The 26034-nt window shown below is 39.5% G+C and overlaps 2 protein-coding genes across 2 annotated transcripts in view; both read right to left on the bottom strand.

The window, feature by feature from the left end:
- LOC102014707 overlaps nucleotides 1-14811 on the bottom strand; it is a 45038-nt gene extending 30227 nt beyond the window's left edge. Inside the window, 7 exon segments of the mRNA XM_013507201.1 lie at nucleotides 2597-2720; nucleotides 3215-3300; nucleotides 4147-4296; nucleotides 4558-4953; nucleotides 5311-5599; nucleotides 11020-11189; nucleotides 14737-14811. Coding sequence (XP_013362655.1) covers nucleotides 2597-2720; nucleotides 3215-3300; nucleotides 4147-4296; nucleotides 4558-4953; nucleotides 5311-5599; nucleotides 11020-11189; nucleotides 14737-14811 — 1290 coding nt within the window.
- A 6943-nt stretch (nucleotides 14812-21754) lies between these two features.
- Nucleotides 21755-26034, bottom strand: part of LOC102015045 (vomeronasal type-2 receptor 116-like) — a 52873-nt gene continuing 48593 nt past the window's right edge. The window contains exon 9 of the mRNA XM_013507202.1: nucleotides 21755-22680. Coding sequence (XP_013362656.1) covers nucleotides 21755-22680 — 926 coding nt within the window. The remainder of the gene's footprint in view (nucleotides 22681-26034) is intronic.

A 26034-nucleotide genomic window follows, 5' to 3' on the forward strand; every position in this document is an offset into this window, starting at 1 on the left:
AAAAATAGACCGCAAATTGTAAAGTGTGCTACAAGGTACCATAAATACCATCTTTGGGGGGCAGTTAGAGACTTTTCTCCTACTCCTCATTTGGTAAGAAATACTCTTCTCATTTCTTTGTAAATCAGAGTGATGTACCATTTTGTTATATTGTCTCCATTTGGTAGCATTTTCTTTTCCCAGGAGCTAGGAAATTTAACTATATTTTATAAACTGAGTTTGCTCATGGTATCCTGCCCTGAAATTTGATCTCCTATTTGAAATAAAATATGTGAATTTAGTCTAAAAAGGAAAGTGGACTGTGAATTTTGTTTCTTCCAAGTGCATTTTCAGCTATGAGTAATATAATTTAGTTCCTGTGTTAAAATGAATTGATTTTCCTCTTTCCCTTTTCTCTGAATGAATGAGATCAGTATTAATATGTTTTTGAGTGCTTATAAATTTCACTGCTAATATTATTAATCAACAAAAATTTGGAATGAAATATTACAGTACGGGTTCCTTTCTGCTAATGGACATGGTACTGTGGAGGTATTAGTATGGAGATTTTTAATTTTTCTTAGGACTGTTTTGCTAAATTTTCCTGTGATGTTATGGGTTTCAAGGCACAGATTGATGTGAAATTACTTATATTTTCATATGAAAAGCTTTGTGTATATCTATACTAATGGACAAATTTCTGTCATGGTATTATACTAGGTTTCAATTTTTTTCTTTCTTCTTGATCAGTTGTATAAAGAGTTGTCACTTTTTGTTACCAGAATCACATTTAATTCTGTTTATTTTCTTTCTGTCTTAATTTCTTAAAAATTCCTTTCAGTCCATATCCCATCATTCATTTTCTTTGTGTTCAATTTACTCTACTTTTTTCTAGTGTGTGATGAATATTTCAAATGCAGTACTTCAGCTTTTTAATTTAAATACAGAACAGCACAAATGTATATGTAGTATGGAATGGGTATTTGTCTCAGTATAGTTTGACCTTCAACTCATAGGATTTTCATTTGTGCATGATTTTTAATTTGTGCTTTGATCTATTCTATACAGTATATATGATTGAAAATTATCCATACTGGAAGAATTTGTTAACTGATATTATTGTGTGCATGTTCTCTATACATGCACATACAACATTTAAAAAATAATATATTCCCATAATTAATGGAGAATATATATTCAAAATAACTACATGATACAGTGCATAGTTTGTCTTGATGTATTTCAGAGAACATTTGAAATCATACTGAATACGTTTTGGAATCAAAATTCACATCAGCCACAAATCCAAATTAGAAAATATTCAGTAGGAAGGTAATTCCACCATGTCATGATGTATGAGAAAGTTAAATATTTCCAAAGTGGTACTTATGGTATGCAACAGTCTTCTACATTAGATTTCTACAAATCTCGGGGCTGGGGATTTAGCTCAGCGGCAAAAGCGCCTGCCTGGCAAGCGCAAGGTCGTGAGTTCAGTTCCCGGTACTGGAGAAAAACCAAAAAAAAAAAAAAAAAAAAAAAAAGATTTCTACAAATCTCATAGAATGTGTTTTAGTCTTCACCTTCAGTTTATCTGTGTTTTAATGACATGGTATTTTCCTTTAGTATATTTGAGTATTCCATGAATGGTGAATAAACCATTTTTGCAACTTCTATCAATTCTGAAAGGGTTTATGCTACCTCTTTTTATTCTAATATAATACTAATGCTATCTCCTCTGTAAAAATGCCTATGACACCCTCCTGAAATGTAGATATTATCATTTATTAAATACTTTATTGTATGTGTATATCATCCTTATAGTTCTGTGGTACAGACTCTAATTTATACCATAGTCTGTCTCCCCCTTCACCTGTGCATTCTAGGAGAATGGGGATTAAATTCTAGAAATTGAATTGTGCTGTTTTATAAGCACGTTTTACATCAAAGACGTCCCCCCATCTTCAATCAAACTCAGTCTCTCTGAGCACCTGCTTTGTGTGAAGAATAGTGTGAGGTACTGGAAAATGAAGTATGCCTGACCTTGACTTGACTCTAATCTTGCTGTGTTTCCAAAGTTGTAAAGAGTTGGCTTTAATCATACTCTGTGTTAAACTTAATGATGGCAATGGAACTTAGAAGCTGTGGGCTGGGAAAAGGGCTTGTCTTGAGAAAATAATCCTTTTAATGGTACTAGAAAAATAAGTCAATGTAGGCAGATGTGATGGTGCATAATTGTTATGCTGGATAATTATTGGTTTGAGACAGGTCTATTGTATTTCTGAGGCAGTCTGAGACAAATTGGTGATATCTGCCGCTAAATAACAAATAAGAATGGCAGGGACTTTGATCATTGATAGAGCACATTTTGGGTTAATTCCTAGCAATGCAAAACAAAACAAAAAAAGGTGAATAAGAATGGAATAAAAGGAAAATGAATTAGAGTGCATTTCAAAGGGGAAAATGTGTTTTCCAACCAAGCAACAGCACTCAGTATAACAAATAATTTGATAAGTGAAGGAACAATTTTACCATTAATGTCCTCTAAAAGATTTTTTCATTTCCTGGATGGAGTGAACATAAAATAGAGTGAGAAAGTGTCCACAGGACATGCTCCTACCTGTGCCATTGGTGATCTCATTGTCTGCACAAGGGGTACAATCAAAACAACAGGCAGCCTTTCCCTCTTGAGGGCTTTTTCTAAATCCAGGATTGCAACTTTCACTGCATACTGAGCGGGGAGTCTGAGGAAAAAAACATATGGCTGTAATTTCTTAGACTCTTACTTCTGTCTTTAGAGCTAGAGGGATATACTTAATTTTCATACATACATAAATAAAACTACCTGGTTGAATGCCAAATTTATTTCATAAGATGAAACATATATCTATAAAAATATAGTTAAGTAAATGTATGTTTTTCTCACTCATCAGAAAGTTGATAAACAAGATTTGTTTCAATTATAAATTGAATTGTTCAATTTCCACAAGAGCCAAATTTGGTCATTTCATGAGAAAAATTTTGGGCAAAAATCTTCTGACAATATGTAAGCTTATTTATAGTTGAGGAAGGGGGGTCTAATTAAGTCCAACACACCTCTGTAATTCCTGTGGTCCACTCTATCATGTCCTCAGGTAAAGTCATTTTTTGCCCACGTGGAGCATGTGAAAAAAATGTGCCTAGTTTAACCTTAAGTCTAAGACCTTCTGGAAAGTTCCAAAAATTGATAATGTTATACTCTGAGTCCAGTTTTCTTCTGTCATCCAAGTTCACTTGGTCTCCAGCAGGATTGTGAAATTGGATGTTCTTCAGAAAGCGGTGCAGCTAAAAGAGACACATCATTCTATGTGAACAGGGCTCCAGTATAAAGACAGAAAATATGGATGGGGGAAAGAGCCTGAGTGATTTTAGTCCCATTTACCTAGAGCAACTTTTAACACTGTTGTCTATTGAATTAGATGACATGAATGTCTAAGGACTGAAATGTCAACATGTTCCAGAAATGTCAGTTTCAGGAAAAACATATTTTATGCAAGCCAATTTTAGCAAGGTGTACAGGTGTGTTATGGGAAACCATCAACTCTGGAATCAAAGTTTCTACAACCTACACCTTCCATTGTCTATCTGACTATTCCCATAGCATCGACCACAAAATGAGTTCATCAATGTCTGAAGAGTTTAGAGAATTAAATGAAAGTTAATTACATGTGCTGTCAGGTTTGATGCCATTTATTTATTTATTTATTTTTTATTTTTTTTTGGTTTTACTCCGGTACCGGGAACCGAACTCACGACCTTGCGCTTGCCAGGCAGGCGCTTTTGCCGCTAAGCTAAATCCCCAGCCCCTGATGCCATTTAGATTTGTAAGTGACTGCAAGTTTTCTGGTTGTCCTTTAAGAAAACATGGAAAATGTTTACGTGTGCAAGACATTGACATCCCATAGACAGAAGCAGGGAGCTGGCCTCTGGTTTCTTCCTCCTTGCCAGCAGCTCCTTGACTGAGGATCCCTGCAACTCAGCTCAAGAATTAACTCCTTAACAATAGGTGTGATACTCATGTCTTATAGTTTATAGAAATGGTTCTAATATTCTTGGGTAAAACACTCTGAAGAATAATGTCAGAGAGGTAATTTGATGACACTGGGTGCCATGCAAAGGAAGACACATTACCTGCCAGGGGGAAAACATCATGACTTGTCTATTTCTCATTGGCGGCCTTTGTACTTCTTCCAAAAGCATCGCATGGAGGGCATGGGCCACAGCGTACACAGCATTGTATATATTGTAGCTCCCATCACTCATGGCTGTGTCAAAACGATTCTGAGGCAACCAAGCCACAGAAGCATTAGGTGTGCAGTTCTTCAAGGCACAGTCAGACTCAGAGAATGAACAATGGAAATTTTTGGACCAATACAAAACAAGGTAAGTGTCTTCTGGGTATTTGAAAGGGGTAGCTTCCTGGACAAAATTTTTGAAACCTGAAATCTCTTTGTGGTGGTGTGAGAAAACAAGAACTCCATGAAATGGGTGAAGTATGAAATGTCTCCCAGTTAGGTCAGCATGCCATTGTGAGTTTGTCACCCAGACTTTCCACGTCACTAAGTCTTGCACTATGTTGTAGTTTACATCATGTGTACTATCGGTATCATAGTAAATAACCACCACATTGGCTGATGATGTATCTGCAGTCAGGATATCATGTTTCTGTGTGGCTGCCAGATGTGACACAGCCACAGTTGAGACCATTTTCACAAAGGCTACACAGACTCTGTTCCTGTCCATCTCAGCTCTGACATCTGACAGAAACTGAAGACCCTTCTGGCCTTCTGTGATGAGCAGGCCCACCCAGGTCCAGCGGAAATGAAGCATCAAGGACACCATGCCAAGGGCCAAATATGTGTCCTTTGGGGCCACCTGATAGAGAGAAGGATACTGGCCACTGTCAGTCAGTGTAGGATCAAATGAGCCAAAGGTCACCTTAAAGGAAAAGAAAACTGGATAATACTCTGAAGTGTTGGTGCAAAGCAAGTAGTAGTCCTGAAGAGTACTGAGTTACACCTACAAGTTGTAGAAGGAGACACATGTTCTTCCCGTCTTTCTGAACAGTTCCCTCAGAAGACTTTTGTTTTAAAAAATGAATGAATGTACTTAGACATCCCAGAAACGTATTTCTTTCCTTCTTTGATCCAAAATAAAGAAAAAGAAAAGAAATTGTGTGTAGCCCACTAAGTGTCAGTGCACAGACCTCCCAGGCTGATTTTTAACCCTTTCTGCTCCTGGTAGTTGAAGCCCCGTGGATGTGCTTCCACCATTTCCTGTCCCACCAGCCCTCACCTGGGGAAATCTGTAGAGTTCCAGCAGTGGTCCAATCTGAGCAGAGGTGCACCATGGCATTTCTGTCAGTACTGCTGCACACTTGCTTTCCCTCCTGCATGTGTAATTAGGGATCTCGTGTTGTCCCATGAGCAAAATGAAGGAATTCTCTAGTATCCTCCAATGACTATAAATCAAATTATGGAACTCATAGCCTAGAGAAAGGTTGGGTAAAAGATGAGGATTCCTGTTGATCTCTTCTATGGCAAAAGTGAAGGCCAGGTAGTTTTGGTAGTTGCTGGGCATAAGCCTGCAGAGAGAGCGCAGTGGTCCTTAGGGAAAAGACTCAATTAATGATCATCTTCCAATCCAGTGCAGTACCATTTATGGACTAAATGCTTGTGTTCTTTCCACGCACTCATATAATTAGAACCTACGTATGGATATGATAATATTAGAAGACTGACTTTTTAGAAGTTTCACTGGAATTAGATGAATGATGGGGCTGAATTTCTCATGGAGGAGCTTAGTCGCCTTACTAGATTCCTGGAAGGGTTGCTTCAACATTCTGTTATATTTGTGATACAGTTAACATGACCTTGCTATATATATATTCAGAATAAAATTTGTGTATAGAATTATACTATGTACATTTTTAAAAAAGTGATATTTTTAAATATCCTCACAGTTTGCAAGGAGGAAAATAATGTATTTGTTGAAGTACCTTTAGTACTCAGTACTAAGAAGCATGCATTTCTGTTTAAATACTTTCTTTTAGGAAAAAGATATTTCCTTAATATTATTATTTAAATGTATCTCAAACAAAATTGCTATCTACACTCCTGCATGTGAAGAAATGCTGGGGTAATGGATACAGTAATGCACTTGATTTAGCAATTAGGTAATATAAATATGTAGCAGTATATAATATTGTATCTATGAATATGTATATAATGGTATTTGATAGCTGAAGATAAAATTAAAGATAAAACTGAAACTCTTAAAGTCAAAACAGATTTTGGTTAAGGAATAAGGCAGTGAGTTACAATGATAAGTGGTGAAGGTCAGGAATGCAAGTTCCCCCTCCTTCCAGGGATTCATGGCACAGACAGTTGCCCCACCCTTCTCCTCCTGAGAGATCTCTGCTAAGAAAACTGAACATACTATTGACAAAGTGCAACCTCCTCTGGATGTTGCGGAGTGAAGCTTCTTAATGAATCTGTATATCAAGAACATTTTCATTGAAAAAGTGATCAGAATGATATTTCTTTGAAGCATCAGAATTACTTAGTATTGCTCTGGAGTTTCTAAGCCATACAATAAATATTCAGCAAGTTAGAAGAGAAGAAAGGAATTGAAGAGACAAGCACCATGAATATCCCATTAGGAATAAGATTATTCACCTAAAAAATAAAGAAAATTCTGGTACAGACCCAAACAAAACCTAAGCAAATGAGAGAAAAAGATTTCCAGTATAAAACTGGTGAATAAAAGTCCTTTGAGAAAAACATACATAGTATAGCAACAGCCTTAACAAAACTTATAATGAGACATTTTTAAAAGCACAAAAATTCTTGTAAATAGATAAAATCACTAAAAAGAATATTTCATAAATATTAATATTAAAAATATTCTATCAATTTGGTACTACTGAAGAACATTAAGAGAAAATTTTTATATCAAAGACAAATATTACACAAGTGCTCTGAAATATGCATAATCTTTAAAAGTAGCGAAACTGTTTGAGAACATAAATGGAGCATGTTGGAGAAAAAGCAGCTAAAGATTTAGATGCATCAAAGGGACAGAATTAGAAAAAAAAACTTGCCTATATATCTTTCTCTCTCTGACTGTCATTATACTTTTTATCACAAGATTTGTATAGAAATTCACTAAATATTAAATTATATTATTCATAGCAAAAAAACTTTTGTGAAAACTGAAATTAAGAGAGTACACAATTTATTGCCAAATAAATTCCAGAGGTAAGTAATGTTATAAACTATAAAAGTAACAAACTTAACACAAATGCACTTTCAATATTACACATGGAGATGCATTGTAAGTAGGAAAAAGGGAAGTGATGGATATATTTTTTCAACCTAGAAGCTGATATCCATTTACTGTTAAGCATAATTTAGGTAAAGACATTTATAAAAGCAAAAGCCTAGTCAATCATTTTTAAGATATTTGGTCAACAATATTTTCCTTTCCTTAATATTGAAAATATTTTTTCACAAATTGGAAGGTCTTTTCTAAGACAAAAAATTGATGAAGGGTAAGTGAAGAAATAAAAGATTCTTAAAATAATGCATAAAATATGATCAAGCCAAATGTTAATAAAGGATATGCCTGTATATCAACATGATGCCCTTTGTTTAACTTCAGCTTACGCCAGTTGTCCAATGTAAAGGTTAAGGAAACGTTACGTCCCTGCGTGGATGTTTGAAAATGCCCATTATTTTGTTGCAGTATGTGGATGATAATATGTATACAATAATTTAAAAATAGATAATTTTGAACACAGCCATTTTACTCTTTTAACATTTTTTAGCTTTAATCAGTGAGCATTCCTCTAGGTATCACACATTTATTGCCATCCTTAAATGACTGGAGGAATTAATTAGAAATTTTGGAACATTCAAAAATGGGTGAGAATTGAATTATAATAGGTTTAAAGGATATAAATTACACACACAATAATTATCATGAATATATATAAATATATATAATATATAAAATATATATTATATATAAAATATTATGTAAGGAAAGTAAGTTGATGCAAAAGAGAGACAGAATAATGCTACTTTGACTGTATTTATATTTATCTGCAGAAAAGCCAAGGTGTTATCAGTGCTACAGTATAAATATTATGGCCACTGCGTTTGCATATCTAAACAATATGATCTCTTAAAATAGTAAAATTAGATGCTTCAATATAAGATTGATGTGAAATCTGTGAGGTATGTGGATGGTAGTTGAATGGGAATTGCATTGAATCTGTACAGCAGCTTTGGGAGTATGGCCATTTTCACAATGTTGGTTCTTCCTATCCATGAGCAAGGAATGTTTTTCCATTTATTGAAATCTTCTTCGATCTCTTTTTTTAGAGTACTGTAGTTTTCATTAAAGAGATTTCTGTATTGTCTGTATTGTGCTTGTGATATGTTGTAAAATGTTGTATGTCTGTTAATGTTTCCCTCCTTTTATCCTTAAAATAAAAAAAAAAAAAAAAAAAAAAAAAAAGATTGATGTGAAATACATGAACTGATTATGTGTAAACATTCTTATTTTCTAAAAGTTCTTTCGTTGTTCCTCTTCTTTTCAGCAGGAATGAAAATTCTCTCCTGATCCCTAAACTCCTATTCCTGGTGGCGACATCAGCCTGGGCATAGAGACTCAGAATTGCAAGTGTGATCTTTTCAGCCCCAGACAGAGCTCACAGTGCAGAAGTCTAGAGCAGGGCCAACTGCAAAAGCAGCCTGATCCTCTGAGCGTGTGTGGGGACAGCAGAGGACAGTAGAAAAGTAGGCAGCTCATCCTCTCCTCTGAGGAACAGAAGCAGATCCTACATCCTTAAACTATTCTTGAAATCTGACGATGCTTCCTATCTGATCAGTGTTTCACTCCCCAGTGTATTCAGGTGATGTCTGATCACTCCGGACTCTCTTCACTTAGAATCCTGTCAGGGCAGTTCTGCCAGACTCCCTCACTGTCCCCCCTCCATGCTCCTCATTAGCTCTAAGCACACACGAGCCCATCCAGCATTCAGAACCCACCTCCCCAAACCACATTTCAGTGCATTCTATACTAAAGGTTATGTCCCAGTAAAATAAAAACCTTCTCATAATTTTCAATAAGTGACATGCAAATTAATCTTCTCACAGATTTTAGGAGATTTCAAGCAGAGTTCTCTGAGTCAAACACTCAAAAATAGTTCTGATCTGTCACCAACAAGAAACCCTCAGTAGCAGGTACCAGAATCAAACTTTGTATATTAAGCACATCTGTAACAACACACATTTTAGAAAACGATGGAAGAAAAACACACATTCAGGGTGTAATGACAAATATCTGTCATGCCGCTGTGCAAGAAGCTTAAGCAGAAGAAATTCTTGAGCCCAGGACTTTGCTGGTAGCATAGTGAGCACAATAAGTCCCTGTCTCAAAAACTATGAAAACATAGAGAAAGTGTCTAGGAATAAAAATAAAAGCAAACATCTGGATGTTATAAGGAGTATGAGATAGGTAGAGACCTCATCTGCAGGAGGAAAAGGCCCAAATTCCTTGCTCTGCTGTCCCTGCTCCCAAATAGGCTGTAGCCTTAAAGAGACTGAGGGCACAGCTGGTTAATTTAGGGGCCTGGATTCGCAGATAGCAAAGGCCTCTATCACCAAGTGAAAAACAATCAAACAAACTTTAATAAACTGCTAGTCAACACATACATGATTACACAGAAGCAAGAGAAAGCACAGAGATGGTTACATCCCCAGGTCGGAAGAACTTCCACACCTGCAGTCCCAATTCCAGTTCTGAATGTCCCTTCATGGGGTTTTCAGGTTTCTAGTCGGGAAGGGTCTGGGCAGACTGTCCTCTCTACAGATGGGATCCCAAAGTCCTCCTACCAGTGAGGCCCCTTAAATACCAGTTGACACAGAAGTGGCAGTGTCCAAACTTTGCTCATGACCAGAAGCAAAGAGTCTGTAGCCCCCACAAACTGGCCAAGTACCCGAGGGATCAAACACCTGCATCTTCTAGACAGTTGAGAAAGAAACTCCTTGGCATCTGGCCAGGTTAACAGTGAGTTTCTGCTCATATCAGAATGTCCACCAAGCATCCTGATGTGTAACCTTTAGAACAAGGGCTCGGCACTGTGTTATGACCAAGGTAGATTTTTCTGTGTTTAATTTTAACCCTTCACATGGGCAGCCTCCACAGGAACACTGTGGGTCAGCATCTTCTATAAGACTAAATCAGTCACTGTGCAAAAGACATCTCCTTTTCTCCCCAAAGCACAAGTCATTTGCTAGAAATCTCTGACTCTTTGGAATATTCATTATTTAACTCTATGTTTGATAGTGGAACTGATAAGATAGTACTGAACAGAGAAAAGATACACACATACAACTGAGGACGAACAGCATTTGTGGGGACAAGTTTCACATATGCTTCATTCCTTATTTTGGACTAGCTTGCAGCTCTAGGAATCTTGGAGCACCCTAAAGTTTATTTGAAATAGCAACTGAATATTTACAGGAGGAAGTTCCTCCAACATAACGGGTAGAAATATCGGAAGAGGATCTGTAAGAATGTAAGGAATTTTATGCATAGTTAAAGAAATATCAGCAAATCCTTAGGGAATATTTGGCAATAGCCAATTCACATTCAGTTCAATCCAAGGGGTTCAATTGTGATGAAGAACATCACTTAATGCCGTGCAGTGGCATCTAGGTAGGAGGAAGGGCAGGGACCATGGAATATGGTGGAGAGTGGAACTCTCACTTTCCGAGTGAGAACGAGAAGCTAGGAACACAAACAAACAAAAAGAACATTCTCTTGACATTCAGAAGTAAAAAGAGGACAAGAAAACCTTATAGGCAGGTCTGCTGTGCACATGTTGGTGAGCAGAACAGGTGGCACTATAGAGGATATTGGTGCAGTATGGATCCCTAGCCATTATCTATCCTGATATACAGAAGAAAACAAATAAATAAAGAAGACACTTACGGAATGAAATAGAATTCTCTAGTAGGCTTTATACCAAAGATACCAGTATAGTAGATATAGAAATAAAGAGACAAAAAGCACCCAATCACCACGTCTCCATCCTTGCGCACACTGGTGCTCCTTCGGTGAAGGCAGGCTTCATGATCTAAAGTACACACTAGGGCAGGAAGCTGAAGAAGAAGGAAGAGAACAATCAGATACAACATCATGGAGGCATATGGAAAGAGTCAGGCTGAGTTTAGAAGAAACTTGCAGTCTGAGCCAGGTAAATAAATCTGTTATGTGTGTGTGATTCTATTTGACAATGTTTCTGACTCAGGTGGACACTCTGATGCCCTGGCTCCTGTCACCAGTGCCTGCTCCACGTCCCTGGAGAAGTTTGCCACCATTTTCTCCCTGGGCTCTACACCTGAGGTCTGGTGTCCAGGAGAAAAACACAAAACAGAAATTATGTTCACGTATCATTTCCTCCACCTGGAGCCACCATGAATTAATCCAGTTCCAAGGATACCAACATCCCAGGGGCCACCTCCTCCTGGGCAGCTTTGCTCCTAAGTCTTTTTCAGGAAGCCACTGGCATGGATACCATTGGAGGTGGTGCTCATGGATTGCACTAGAGGATTTAATATTAGCATTTTCTTGAAATCGTCTAACATGGCTCAATCTGAAGCAAGAAATATTGGGCACTGTGCCTTCCAAAGTGGAAGTTTAAGGGTCGCTATCTTATGACAGCCCCATGATTAAGAGTTGGAGCCACAGAACTTTCCTGGTATAATTGTGTTGTCTGCCTAACAGTCACGTGTGCTGAAGCCCACAGCTGCACCTGCTTGCCATTGCTTGGGGTACAATAATTGCACTACAGCCAGGTATCCCAGATTAGTGAGTGAGCATCAGTGCGGTAATACAATGCCCTTTTGAGTTGTGTAATTCAGCCCACTTCCCTGCTGCTTTGTTCTTTCAAGTATCTTCATTCCATGATTTAATATATTGTCAGAATCCATTTCTACTCCTACAACCTTGAGTTCCTCCAGCATTTAGGCTTTTGTGCGAACGTGAGTGTGTGTTGCAAATTTCTCTTTTTCTCTCACGCTAAAGCAGAGGATCAAAGCTGAAAATGACTCTGTATTTCCCATCACTCAAATTTTTGAGGAGCAGGGAAGCACAGGCAGCATTTACACCCCCAAAACTCAGTGGAATTTTCAGGGCAGGTAGATTATTCTGAGTAATACTGTATTAGTTCAATGCACACCATCTTGTATTTGTCAAAATCTAAATGACCAGCACAAAGAGTGAGCCTCAGTGTGCACTTAGACTTATTGTATAGGTGTCAGTATTGGTTTATAAAAAGTATTGGCTTCTGTGACATGTTAGTAATAGGCGTTCTGTTAAAGATGGAAGAAAACATTGGTTTTTCTAAAGATTAACTTTAAAAATTAAAGCATGTACATTTTGAGAAAAGACTTATTCTCCAATTTGGATGATGTTGGCCTCATGTCCTCATTAGCATTTGAAAAGTAGCTAGTTGTAGTGGATTGACACCTGGTGGTCAACTTATAGCCCTCAGCTGAACTGAGTAAGTGTGGTGCTGAGTGTGGGAAACCCACATGAGGACTGTTGCCAGCAGCATAAGAGGCAGACCTGGAAAAGAAGAAGTCTGTTTGGGACTAAAGAGGCTGTTGGGAGTGGAGAAAGGCTGTTGGAGCTGGTGGAAGCTGTAAGGAGCTGTTGGTTGTTTTGGAGGAGCTCGTCATGCTGGCTTTCCTAATAAACTTGGCTGTTTTCATCCTCCAAGGAGCTTAGGACCTTATGGCACTGAGGATGGCTTTGGCTCACTTTGGGGGAGCTCTGGTTCTCACTTTGAGCATTGCTTCCTGGCTCTGGAGGGGAATGGTGCACTACCAGTGTCCTGGAGATGCGTGCTGCGTTGGCTTCCCTGATGAGAACTCGGCCATCTTGATCTTCGGAGGAGTTTGGGACCTCACTGTTGCTGAGGATGGCTGTGGTACCTTTCAGGGGAGCGCTGGTTCTTGTGAGCATTGCTTCCCGGCTCCAGTGCAGATCCCTCAGCCTGCTAGCACAGGTCCTTCATCCTACTGGCACGGACTTCCTAGATTCCACCACTGACTCTTGGGCCTTCGCAGCACAGACCCATGAAACAGGCCTGAATGAGATAATGTTATGGGCTCTGGGCCACCAGTTGGACTCATGGGAGGCACTGTTATGAGCTCTAGGTCTTAAGCTAGACTCATGCGAGACATTTCCACAGGATCCAGGCCCTTAGCTGGATTCTCGGTCCATAGTGTGTTGACAGATTTCCTGCATTCTTTTGTATATTGTTCTTTGGGTGACTATTATAAATAATCTTATAAAATATGTATCCTGTATTATATTGTTCCCCTTGCAAAAATAAGTCCCAAACCAACACACTAGTCAAAATAAAGTTGAGGTATAAGTGCAAAGTCTTCATAGTTTCAAAACATTTCAAGATATATTGAACTTGCAATAATTTTATAATAACTGTAATGGTTGATAAATTGTGTCAACTTGAGAAGTTTAGAAGCTTACTAAGTAACGCAGGAGTTTTCATCCTGGGGTGTAGAGGACATGCCCTAGGGTGCCTAAGAAGGGTCCAGGATGTTTTAATTGTTGATTCGTTGTGTCAATTTCAGAAATGTAGAAGTTTACCTAAGTGATTCAGCAGGGGCCTGGGGTCTCCCTTTGTAAACACCCTGAGCCTGTGCAAGAGGAGGGTGGGGAGATGCTGTGAGTACTCCACCAGTACTGGGGGGGTTAGCCTTCTTAAAATATAAGGAAAGAAAAGAGGCTTGATTTCCCTTTTGCTCTTGTTGCTTTTGCTGTCTTCCACCGCCATGAACTATTGCCCTTCTGCCATGCCATCCTGCTTTGGAATCAGCTGATTATGGACTAAAACCTCTACAAACTGTGAGCTAAATACACCTTTCCTCCTTTAACTTTGGGTGTTGGGTATTTTGTCTCAGCAATGAGAGAAAAGTAACATAATAATTGTATTACAGGATAATATATTGAATCTAATGGGTTTAATAAAGTATATAAATATACTTTTAAATGAAAGGATCTTATGTCCATTAACCTGGATATGGCAAGTTGTACCCAATAAAAAACCGTGTCTGAGAATATGGCTGAGTCCTCCACATAAATACATGACTTGCCAAACTCAAGCCTTCTTCTCTGATTTGGGTCAGCCTATTATCTGGATAGAATTGAGTTTCAAGTGCAATGTAGAAGTCTGAAGTGTGGTACCTGTGCATGTGATATAACCAAAAAATAGGGTGTTTCTAGGAAGTAACATAAGGCCACTAGGGCAGACCCTGAACCAATATGTCTATGTTTCCTAACAGGAAGACACCACATAAGACTCTGGCTCATAATAATTTTTTTAAATGGCTGAGGAAGTAGTTAAGTGGAGAGTACATGTTGAACATACACAAGACCTTGTACTCAATCTCCTGTGCCACAAAAAGTAAATTGAATTCCTAAATTCATAAGTATACTAAAGTATGTAATGACACCAGTCCAGCAAATCACTCAGACTTTTAATAATGTCTCCAGTATGATAAGACACGTACCACAACAAATGATTCAAATGAATGTTAAGAAATAGTCTTCTGCACCTCCTGGAACATCATCTGGAAGAAAGCCTGGGCAGAGTCCCCCCTCTTGGCCAACACCACTGACCGCAGTGGCTATTTCCTGCTCACCCTCAGACTCCCTAGTTACACAGAAGACATGCTGGGGCCTCTTCTGCTGCATCTTGAGGAGACAAAGCTCCTGTCCTTGGTGGATGTGCTATGCCTTCACTGGGCAGAGCACTTATGTGTGCCCCTGTGTAGAAAATGCCAGTTCACATGCATGTCCCCTGCTGCCTGTGAGGATGTGAATCAGGATAAGAAGAGTTCAGATATAGGCAGCGGCCATACACATCAGTTCCAGGGTCTCTACATGGATTGATAAATTCAGTGTTCAGATTATTTCATGTCATAAATAAGGAAATTCAGGCAGAAATTCTGCCTATTGTCCTATGCAGTGATGAAGAATGACGGTGACAACCAGAAGTCAAGTAGCACAGTCACTGTGTGCACCAAGCTGTTATCCTATTTACCAGCTACGAATGGTTGGGGTCTTGTAGGGGTCGGTGACTCTTAGCATATCATTTTAAGATAGAATAACTCTAGTCTTAATGCAAGCCTCAAAATGTGTCTTGAGAAACATCCCGGAGGGGTTGTAAAAAGTTAACTTTACAGTCCTGACTTAGCCATGGAATGCTTCTCCAAAGACAAAGAACACCGGGGCCCAGATAACCACCTATAACCCTGCCTGGGTTGTTTCATCCATTCCCTGACCCTAGATAAACACTGTAACCATAAAGGAAATGTATGGTTATCTAAAGGGGGACATATAGAATGGAATACAGAAAGTATATATCATTGTGGTTGGACTCATGACCGGAGCCTGATCGGGTCACATGGCACAAGGAAAACAACATGTGGCCTGGGCTACAACATTCCAATCTGTTACCACAAAAACCAAAAATGTATATAAGCTGAAAACAAAGACAGGTCCAGGTCCACTTCCTTGATTTACACGTCAGGATGAGAGGTGACCGGTCTAAATTAAAACTTTGTCTGTTCTCATAAAGTTTTTTGGTCTCTTGCGGAATACAGCCTGAATTTTTGCTGTAACACTACCACGTCACTTGTGCCTATTCCCATTTGAAAATTTTCTTTATTTCACAATATCTATTATGCATTTTGTTCCTTATTTACACTTTCTGCAAAGCTTTTGTAATAAGAAGGGGAAGATTGGGAGAAGGGAGGAGTGGAGAATGGGGAAAAATAAGAATCAAAGTACACCTTGTATAGGTACAAATTTAATATGATGAATGTGATTATTATGTATATTTAAACCATACCAGTACACTTAATTAATGATAAAAAATACAAAGACTAAACCCTCCCAAAAAGAAGAAAAATGGCTTCAAGGGTTTTGCCTATTTATGTTCCAGTAGGTTCAATACTTCTATTTTCAAATTTAGATTTTTGATCCATTCTTTCTTTAGTTATGGTGAAAGGCATAGGTCATTTCAATCTTCTGTAAACAGATATCTGGTTTTCCCAGCACCACTTATTGAATAGGCTATTTTAACTCTACTATATGCTTTCGCCCCTATGTAAAAGACCAAATACCTGAATGTATCTGGGATGTTTCCGTATCCTCTGTCCTATTCCACTGATCTACATGTTTATTTTTGTTCTAGTACAAAGCAATTTTTATCACTTTCTTTGTAGCATAGCTCTGCATTAGGTAATGTCATGCCCTTGCTTTGCTGTTGTTTCCCAAGATTGATTTTGATAAACTAGATCTCTTCCACTTCCATATAAGTTTTTGGGTTGATTTATCCTATTCTGTGAAGTATGATGTTGGAATTTCGATTGGGCTTGCATTAAATCTGTATAAAACCTTTGGGAATATGACCATTTTGACTATGTTGGTTCTGCCTATTGAGGAATAGGGGCACCTTTCCATGTTCCGATGCTCTCTTTAACCTCATTTTTCAGACTTTTGCAGTTTCCTTTGTAGAAATTTTTGACTTCCTTGGTTCAGTTAACTTGTAGATATTTCATTTTTCTTGGGGTGACTGTGAATGGTATTGTTTTCATAACTTCTTTCTCTCACTGAGTTCCTTATCAGTGTACATAAATGCTTTTCATTTTTGTATTAACATGGTATCCCGCTGCTTTGCTGAGATTGGCAATTAAATCTGAGTATTTTGGTGGAATTCTTTGGGTCTTCTGTGCTTTCAGTGTGTCCCATAAATTCCAGTATATTGCATTATTATTATCGTTTAATTGTAGAAACTGTCTCATTTCTCCTTTAATTTCATCTGTGAAATTTGCTGTTCAGGAGGGTGCTGTTTAATTTCCATGTGCTTAGGAAGTTCTTGTGTTTTCTTTTGCCATCGATTTCCAATTTCATTGCGCTATTGTTTGATAATATGTATGTCCTCTGTGGTCCCTGCCCCTTCCTAAAAGTGCTGAATTACATATTAAACACCAGAGAGTACCGGAATTGTGTGCACTTTCTCGGCTATTGTCCCTGGAGTCCAGGCATACTTGTTGGTTACTCGCAATTTTGGCAAGCCCCTGACCACTTGCATTATAAACAGCCTATATTTTTACTGATATTGTCACTGAATTTCATACATGTAAGTATTGTCAGCTCTGAAAAGGCAAAGGAGTACTATGACAGGCACTCTCCACTGTATTTTGACTCATCATCTGTGGAACGCAATAGCGGCATGGTTTCAGTCAGCCGCCAAAATACGCCTGAATTCACTCATGGCCTGGAACTGTAGTTGTTGCTGGGATGATTCATGAAACTGTGCAAAGACGGACACAGTCCTTTCTCTCTTATATATGTTGATTTTGATAAAGGCAGAACAAGTTAAATAAAAGGACTTCTCTCACAAAAATTCCATTTATTTTTATTTTTAAACAAGCTATATTCATTTAGACAGTCTGTGTGCACTTGTATGCAATCTAACTTTGTTGACCCCTCCTAAAATGGGGTATGTGTGCAAGTGTACACAGTTGAAATAAAGGAAATTCTGCTAAAGAAGCAGAGCAGAATATCTGATCTTTACCTAGGGAGGCCAATACTAGGATGGTAGCAGTACTGTTTACTTCCTAATGCACAATGTATCTCTGTGGTCCTGTAATGGAATGTGCATAATAAATTATGCACATAGAGTGTCTGTTTCTCTACAGAAGCAAAGATTGTCCCAGGACAAATGGCTAAGAATTCTAGTTAGTTTTAGTGAGGATGCTCAGGGTTTATGGCCATGCATTTGTTGGTCTGTTCGCTGACTCTGGTGACAAGAGGGGCATCTACCAGGGAAGGACGGGGAAGCAGCGGATCCATCACTGTTTGCCTTCTCCCCAGGCCCCTGGCTTTTCTATGCCCCCCACAGGCCACATCTACCAGGACCATTATTCCTGCTGCCCCTTGGCCAGCAGCACTCTCCCCACAGGCAGCCCCATAGCTGGCTCCTGCTCAGAAGTCACCACCCATCTCTGGCTTATGTTATGTGCTTCAGAGCCATCATCTGTCACTGAGTGAGTTGTTCATCCTGTCTTTCCCCTTCCAAAAGCAAGGCCATGTCTAAGTCCCTCAGTATGGCTTTCTTGGACTCCAGAACAGTTTGTGAAATGTGATAGGTTTACAAGAAGTCACTGTTGAGGGAACGGATGCGCTCATGTTGATTGGTCCAGAAGGTGTGGGGAGGGCAGAGATTCATGTAGGTTCTTTCTCTGCTCAGAGGAAGGAGAGAGGAAAAGGTGGCTCAGGGCAGATTCCAATGCAGGGTAGGGCGCCTCCTCCTGAGGGCACAGGCAATGGCAGCAGAGCCCAGGGTCCACTCGGCTGCTCTGTGTGGACCCTCTGGGCAGCAGTGTGGGGAGGGAGTCCTGAGGACTGGAGTGGACACCATGGCCTTAAGAACTTGGTCATTGTTCAGGGCCAGGTTCTCTGGGTTTGAAGCCTTGTAGCCCACATTATATCCCAGGGTCTCAGTGTCCACATCTGTAAAATTAGGATGATAATGGTCCACACCTCATGGTGCTTTTGCTGCATGGAAGTGGACTAATCTCTAAAGCACATAGAGCAGACCTGGGCAGTAGTGAACATTTTAGAAGACTTGGATATGAACTGAGGCATTGGGCCCTTCCCAGCCATTTCTGCAGCAATGACACAGGTGTTTCGTTACCATCCTTGCACATATCTCACAAGAGACAACTGTGATGTTGTTCAGGACGTGGCTCAGTGGAAGGCTGCCCCAGGAAGCTGAGAGGGTCTGGATTAGAGCAGTACATAGGTCAGGGTGTGAGGAAGTCAGCTGGAGTGGAGGGGACACCTGTGACTTCTAGGCCGGCATCCTGTCTCTACCAGAAAAGTCACTCATTTCTCTGAGCCTCAGTTTCCCGTCCTTATCTGGTCTACCTGAAGCAGGCTTGGATGGGTGGAGTTTAATATGCCTTCTCACCCTGAGTACCATGTGAAGCCTTCAGGATTCTTTTCTACCATCTGTCTACCATCACACTCAGTTTTCAGCTCAACCAGCCATCCTACTTAAGACCATTAAAATTAAATCATTTGATAAGTTGTAACTGGCAGCAGCTGAATACCACCTCTTGACAGAAACAGTTTTGACAAAAGTCAGGACCTAATGTCAAAGGAATTCCTTGCCAGCCCTGGGACTTCAGATGCATCAGGAAGAGAGTGCAGGTGTGCCTGGGGAAGGAGTTGTGCATGCTGGAGCCTGAATCAGTTTCTAGGAGGGTGACCTCTGTGAATCACTTTTCAAATAGTCCATTTCCAATTGGTACAATTGTGGAGAATGATGTCTCCCACCGGGGGCTGCTGTGCAGTACAACACAGAGGGCCTAGCATGATTCCGGCACCCAGTGAGTGCTCAACAAATTTTCCTTTCTATGCATCCCATTTTCCCACAACCTCTGTTATGTGTCCCTCAAACTCTTGTGTGTGGAAGGTGATTACATCATGGGGCCCCATGTTCATGAGATTCACCCCTGGATGAGTTTGGTATCTAAATGTGCTGTCAGCAGGTGGGGCCTGGCTGGAGGTGGGGTCCTGGGAACTTAACCTGAGAATCTGTGCCTTGTCCCCAGGTCCTGCCTTCTCACTTTGCTTCCTCACTGCCGTGGTGAAACAGCTTTCTTCTGCCACGCTCTTCCATGCTGCCTTTCTGCCTCAGAGCCTGCCCACCTGAAACTAAAACCATGAGACAGAGAAAACCTCTCTTCCTTTAAGTTGCAGGTATTCATTATTTTGTCTCAGCAATGAGGAGGGGACTGAGATAGATTTTGGTAGTAGAGAATTGGAGTCATTGCTGTCACTGCACCTGATCACGTGGTCTGAAAGCATTGGGAGCTGGTTTGTGGGAGGAATTTTGAAGGGACTGAAGGTGTCAGGTAGAGAAGCCCGAGCACATGGAAATACAGAAATGGAGACACAGGAAAGGAAGCTAAAAGCCCAGGTGGTTAAAAATTTATTTCAGTAGGTGAGTCAGTCATATCAGGTACTGGGGCTGTGCAGAGTTGAGGGGAACAGAAAAGGGGGAAGTGATAGTTCTGCAAGTTTGTTTAAGATGGGGAAATGACAAGTTATTTTATTTTGTATTTTAAATGTATTGAAGTTTTGATGGAATCTACTGGGAAGATTTGAAGACAACAAAAGAATAAAATTCTCCAAGTCTCCATTTTGTTCTTACATTTACTCCCTCGTTCTTCTTCACTCTTTTGTCCCATCGATGGATCTGTGAACTCTGCTCACCCTTTTTTTTGCCTTTAATACTTTCCCCCACCAGCCCATGCTTCCACCCACCCATCCTTATAACCACTATTTCAATCCCTTCATTTAACAAACACCTTTTATTGCATATGCATACACAAAAATCCAATACAAAGAAGAAATATTGTCTCATTCATTTAAAATAGATGGAAAATATGGAATTCAAATATACTGTTGACATTGTTAAAGGTCAGCACCCCAGGAACAGTTAAGATGTTAATCAGAAATAAATATTCAATACTATTAGTGGAATTCTTAAATTTAAAAAGTGAAAGAACATAATGGCTCAGAAGCTAAAAAGCAGGTGTGGGCACACAGTGAGCTACATCTGCAGACCTTTTTAAACATCTATTTTCAGGCAGATCCTTGCTAAGTCTCTGAGTGGCCCCGGTTGAAGTCAAACTTGCAGTACCCAGCCTCACCGTGCCAGAGTGCTTAATCACATGTGTACACAAGCACAACACCCAAAATGAATACCTATGCACTAATGTTTATATGTAGGTCATACATAGTAAAGAAAGTTTCGCAAGTAAACCATTTTCTATCACATTATCAGAATACCCTTTAAAATTTCTAGGTATGAACATGACAAGGAACTTTACTGCATACATTGTATAATGCAAATGTACATTCTACACCCACATAGCTGACATTAATAAAGGATAACTAAACAAGGATGAGTGGAAATACAAATCTCTAATGGAAAAATTTTCTATTGCATATCTACAAGTTTTTCCATAAGACATTCTAAAAATTCAGTACATTGGAAGCATATAATTGACAGTATTTATACTTGTGTATGACTAGCAAATTTTAGAATCCTACAAACCATGTGAGACAGACACTTCAAAAATAGTGTAAATAATATTCCAGAAGGGAAATGAGAGAAGATAAATATACATACAATTACTAAAAGGTACTATACTCAGCATACTGAAGGCAGGATTCTCCTTCAAAAGGAAAAAAAAAACTAATAAAATATATTAAAAGATTCAGAAACATAGTGACATACAGAAAGGAATTTATTGTGTTTTTAAAATGAGAAAAAAGTTGAGAAAGTCAAAAGGAAGACAAGCTAAAAGTGGATAGGATGATCACAGTCAGAGAGTAGGTTAAATTCTAGTTTAAATTGTAGGGAACAAAATATATTCAAAATAAAATTTAATTGAAAAAGAGGGTGACTACAGTTTCTAGTGACCATTATACTGTTAGAAAATTGTTTCATCACTTATTATGGATGTAAGTCCTATAGTAAAATACAGTATCTGATTTCACCAATTGTTCAGCTTTGACTTCAGGCTCACTGTGCATTTCACAAAACAAATGTCTAATAAGAAGGCATCTTTCTCAAAGAATGTGTTTTGCCCCTGATGCCAGTAAGACAATTTCTCTTTGGCCTTACCAAAATAATGTAGCACTTGGGGGCAAAGATGCAGCCGAGCAGCCCTGCACTGGAGGCCAAGATGGAGAAGACCTCCATGGCCACCATGACCTTCCCCTTGGTGCTGTGGTACACGGGGAGGAAGGTGACCCACACACTGCAGAACACCAGCATGCTGAACGTCAGGAACTTGGCTTCATTGAACGTGTCGGGCAGGTTCCTGGCCAGGAAAGCCACGGTGAAACTCAGCAGGGCCAGGGAGCCCAGGTATCCCAGGACACAGTAGAAGGCAGTGAGGGAGCCCTTGTTGCACACGATGAGGATGTGGCCATGTTCAGAGTGAGCGTCTGTGTCAATGTAGGGTGGATTTGTCCCCATCCAGACCCCACAGAGAGTGAGCTGGATCAGGGAGCAGATGGGGATGATGGAGTTAGGAGCCCCTGATACCAGCAACTGCCTCATCCTTCTGCCTGGAGCAGTGACCTTAAAGGCCAGCACCACAGTAATGGTTTTGGCCAAGACAGAGGAAACAGCCACAGTGAACACGACTGCAAATGTGGTCTGCTGCAGGATGCAGGTGGCTGTGCTGGGCCGGCCAATGAAGAGCAAGGAGCAGAGGAAGCAGCAGGTGAGGGAGATGAGCAGGGTGTAACTGAGAGCCCGGTTGTTGGCCTTGACAATGGGAGTGTCTCGGTGCTTCACAAACAGCCCCAAAACAACAACTGTTACAAGAGCAAGACTCAAAGATGTGGTAGCCAAGGTCTTCCCCAAGGGGTCTTCATAAGCCAGAAAAGTCACAGACTTTTGGAGACAATAGTTTCTCTGAGTGCTTGCATACTGATGATCTGGACACTTCACACACTGCTCCATATCTAGTGAAAATATAAAATTATCATAAGTCCATGTTTAGTGTTTTCTGTTGACTACAACTTTCCCAAGAACCACATGTGCACGAGAACCAGAGTACCTCTTTTTTTCTAGGCACAAGAAATAGCATGCTATAGGATGCAGTGCCATATTAATGCTGCCAATCCTCTGCTGTATGGTGCAGTGGAGGACATTATTTTTTTTTTCTAACCTGTCATATTAGTAAGGATAATATTCTCCTTTCAAACTGATCATCTTAAATCACTGTAATTGATGTACTGGTTATTCATTCAGTGATTAATTATTTTTAGGCCACCATAATTTGCTAAGTTACAGGAAAAGAGATTCTACTGTTGGTACTTCATGTCAGGTGGAGGAAGAACACCCGTCCTATAAAAGGTTGCAATTTATATCACAAGACCTGTTGCAATTTTGGTTGCAATTGGATAGCTTCATTAGATCACATTGGTAAGTCCTGACATTTTTCCATTGTAAAGTCTTTCCATCCATGAAAATGCTTTGTCCAGCCAGTTATAGTCTTGCTTTGGTTCACCAATGCTCCTATGTGTGAACAGTTTGATTGGTGAACAGAACCAGTGTGCAAAATTTTATTTCTATTGATGAACTTTGCTAGGGTGAAGAACACTACTGTGGCCCTTCTCCCCAGAATCATGGAGCAAATGAAGTTTTTGGATCGATGTATCAGTGTATTTTACTTTGATTTCATATAAATGCTTTTCTATAATTCCTTTTGTATCTTTTCAAACATTTAAAGGATTTCCCATTAGCAGTTTCATATTTTAGTCTCCACCCTCCATGCACCTGGTGCAGACAGGAGAATCTGACTCAGAAGGCCCATGAACTGCTAACACCAAGATTCATGTTTGGGCGTTCCTTGCAAGTGCCCTGTGCTGTCTGAGGTACTAGAGCAGGCAGTCCATGAACTGCTGGCACTGAGGTTTGTGTCTGGACTTTGTGCATGCCCTGACCTCCTGGAGGTCACAGAAACAGACTGTCTGTGATCACTGCCAGTGCAGCCTGCATCTGGCTCCTATGTGCACCTTGAGCTGCCTGGACACATGGAATCAGGTGGTCCACAAACTGTTGACCTTTCAATTCTTGTTTGGGCTCTGCCTGTGCCCTGAACTGCCTGGGGACACAGGATCACTGGTCCGTGTTTGTGCCACTAGTGCAACCCGCTCCTGGGTCATACTAGTGCCCTGAGCTGTGAGGGGACACTGGATCAGATGGTCTGCCACTGGCTGACATCACAGTTTGTGTCTGAGACATGTGAGAACTAGGTACACTTCACTATTTGCCAGAAGAGCCCAGACTAAGCAGCACATCTCAGTAGGACACTGAGGAGCAAGACTGACCACCAGGAAGACTAAGGACACTAGTGACCTTTGCTGTGCTGCCAGGGAAGAGGGAGACTGAGCATTCTGCTTCCAGAATCAAACATGATGAGATGAGGAACTAAAACACAGTCTCAGCACTGGGACGTTGAGGTGCATCATTAGGATATTCACTTGAACTCACCGTGTTTTCCTGACATGGGAATTCACTGCTCTAAACTTACCTCTTCGGATTGCTTTCACTATATCCCATAGGTCCCAGTATGTCATACGGGCATTATTATTTGATTGTAGGAATGCCAAAATTTGTTGTTTAATTTCATCTGTGACCCACTGATTATTCAAAAGGGTATTATTTAATTTCTGTATGTTTGCATAGTTTGTAATGTGTAATTCCACTGATTTCTGGCTTCACTGCTGTATGATTTGATAATGTGCATGGGTGAATTTTGATTAACCCATGCATGCTGAAATCCCAGCATTTGGGAAGCTGACATAGGCAGATCCCAGTGAGTTCAAGGACAACCTTGGGCTACATAAGTGCGTTCAAGGCCAGCCTGCCCTGCTTAGCAAGATCCTGTCTCAAAAAACCAAAAAAAAATTTTGATTCTTTTGTACTTACTTCAGCATGCTTGATGGAGTTCTATGTAGCCCATTTTGGAGAAAGTGCAGTGTGCTACTGAGAAGAATGTGTATTCTGCTGTTTTTTTATGAAACACTCCAGATATTTTTAAGTCCATTTTTCCAGTGCATTAGTTCAACTCTGATATTTCACTGTTGATATTTTCTCTAGTTGATCTTTCCATTTCTGACAGTAGGGTATTGAGGTCCCCCATTACAACTGTATTGTCATCTGATTTTTAAATCAGATTTTTAATTTTTTTAATCTGATTTTTAAATTTAAAATTTTTAATTTAAAATTTAAAATTTTTAAATTTTTTAAATCTGATTTTTAAATCATCATTAGAATCTGCTGTATGAAGTTATATGTACCTGTATTTGGTGCATACATATTTATAATTGATATCTCTTCCTGTTTAATTGTTCTCCTAACCAATATGTCATGACCTTATTTTTCTCTTTTGATTGAGTCTTGGCTTGAAATCCACCTTGTCTGAAATTAAGATAGCTACCCCTGTTTTCCCCCCAAGATCCCTGTTGCATGCTTTCCATCCTGTATCCTGTGATTTTTTTAATCTGAGAGTTATTTTTGAATTAAATACATGTCTTTTATATTCCATATCATTAGGTTTTGCTTCTTGACTCGTTCTGCCAATCTGTGTCTTTTGATTGGGGAATTGAAAGGAATCACACTGAGAGTTATTACTGAGAGGTATTACACTGGGAGTTATTACTGAATAAGTTATTACTGACTGATTCATGTTATTGCATTATTTTGCTGCTGATCATATCCTTATTTTTTCTTTGTATCAGCTATTTATCCCAACAGTTGTATCCATTTTTGTTTGACTTATTGACCTCCTTGGCTTCATTGTCTCTTTCTAGAATATCCTTGAGAAGTTTTTCTGATGCTGGTTTGGTGGTCATAAATTTCTTGAGGTGCTCTTTGTCATGGAAATATCTTATTTCTCAGTCTATTTTGAAGGAACATTTTACAGGTTACAGAATTTGGGGTTGGAAACTGTTATCTTTTGAGCTTGAAACACTTTGTTCCAAGCCCTCCTGGCCTGTAAGGTTTGTATAGAGAAGTCTGCTGTGATTGTAATGCATTTACCTTTGTAATACATTCATTGTTCTTCTCTAACAGCTTTTAAGATTTTTGTCCCTGTGATGGAATTTAGGTACTTAGAAAATAATGTGGCCTCAAGAGGTATTTTTCTGGTCAAGGTTATTTCGGATCCATAGATTGCACTTATCTGTATGTTCATTTCTTTCCCTATTTTTTTTTTAGTCTGTTTTCTATAGATTTATTTAAATTTACCTTAAAATTACATTATCAAAAATTACATTATTTTACATTCTTTCAGGGAAAGTTTATGGAGA

Source organism: Chinchilla lanigera, unplaced genomic scaffold (assembly GCF_000276665.1).
Source record: "Chinchilla lanigera isolate Chin_1 unplaced genomic scaffold, ChiLan1.0 scaffold00123, whole genome shotgun sequence".
Lineage (NCBI taxonomy): Eukaryota > Metazoa > Chordata > Mammalia > Rodentia > Chinchillidae > Chinchilla > Chinchilla lanigera.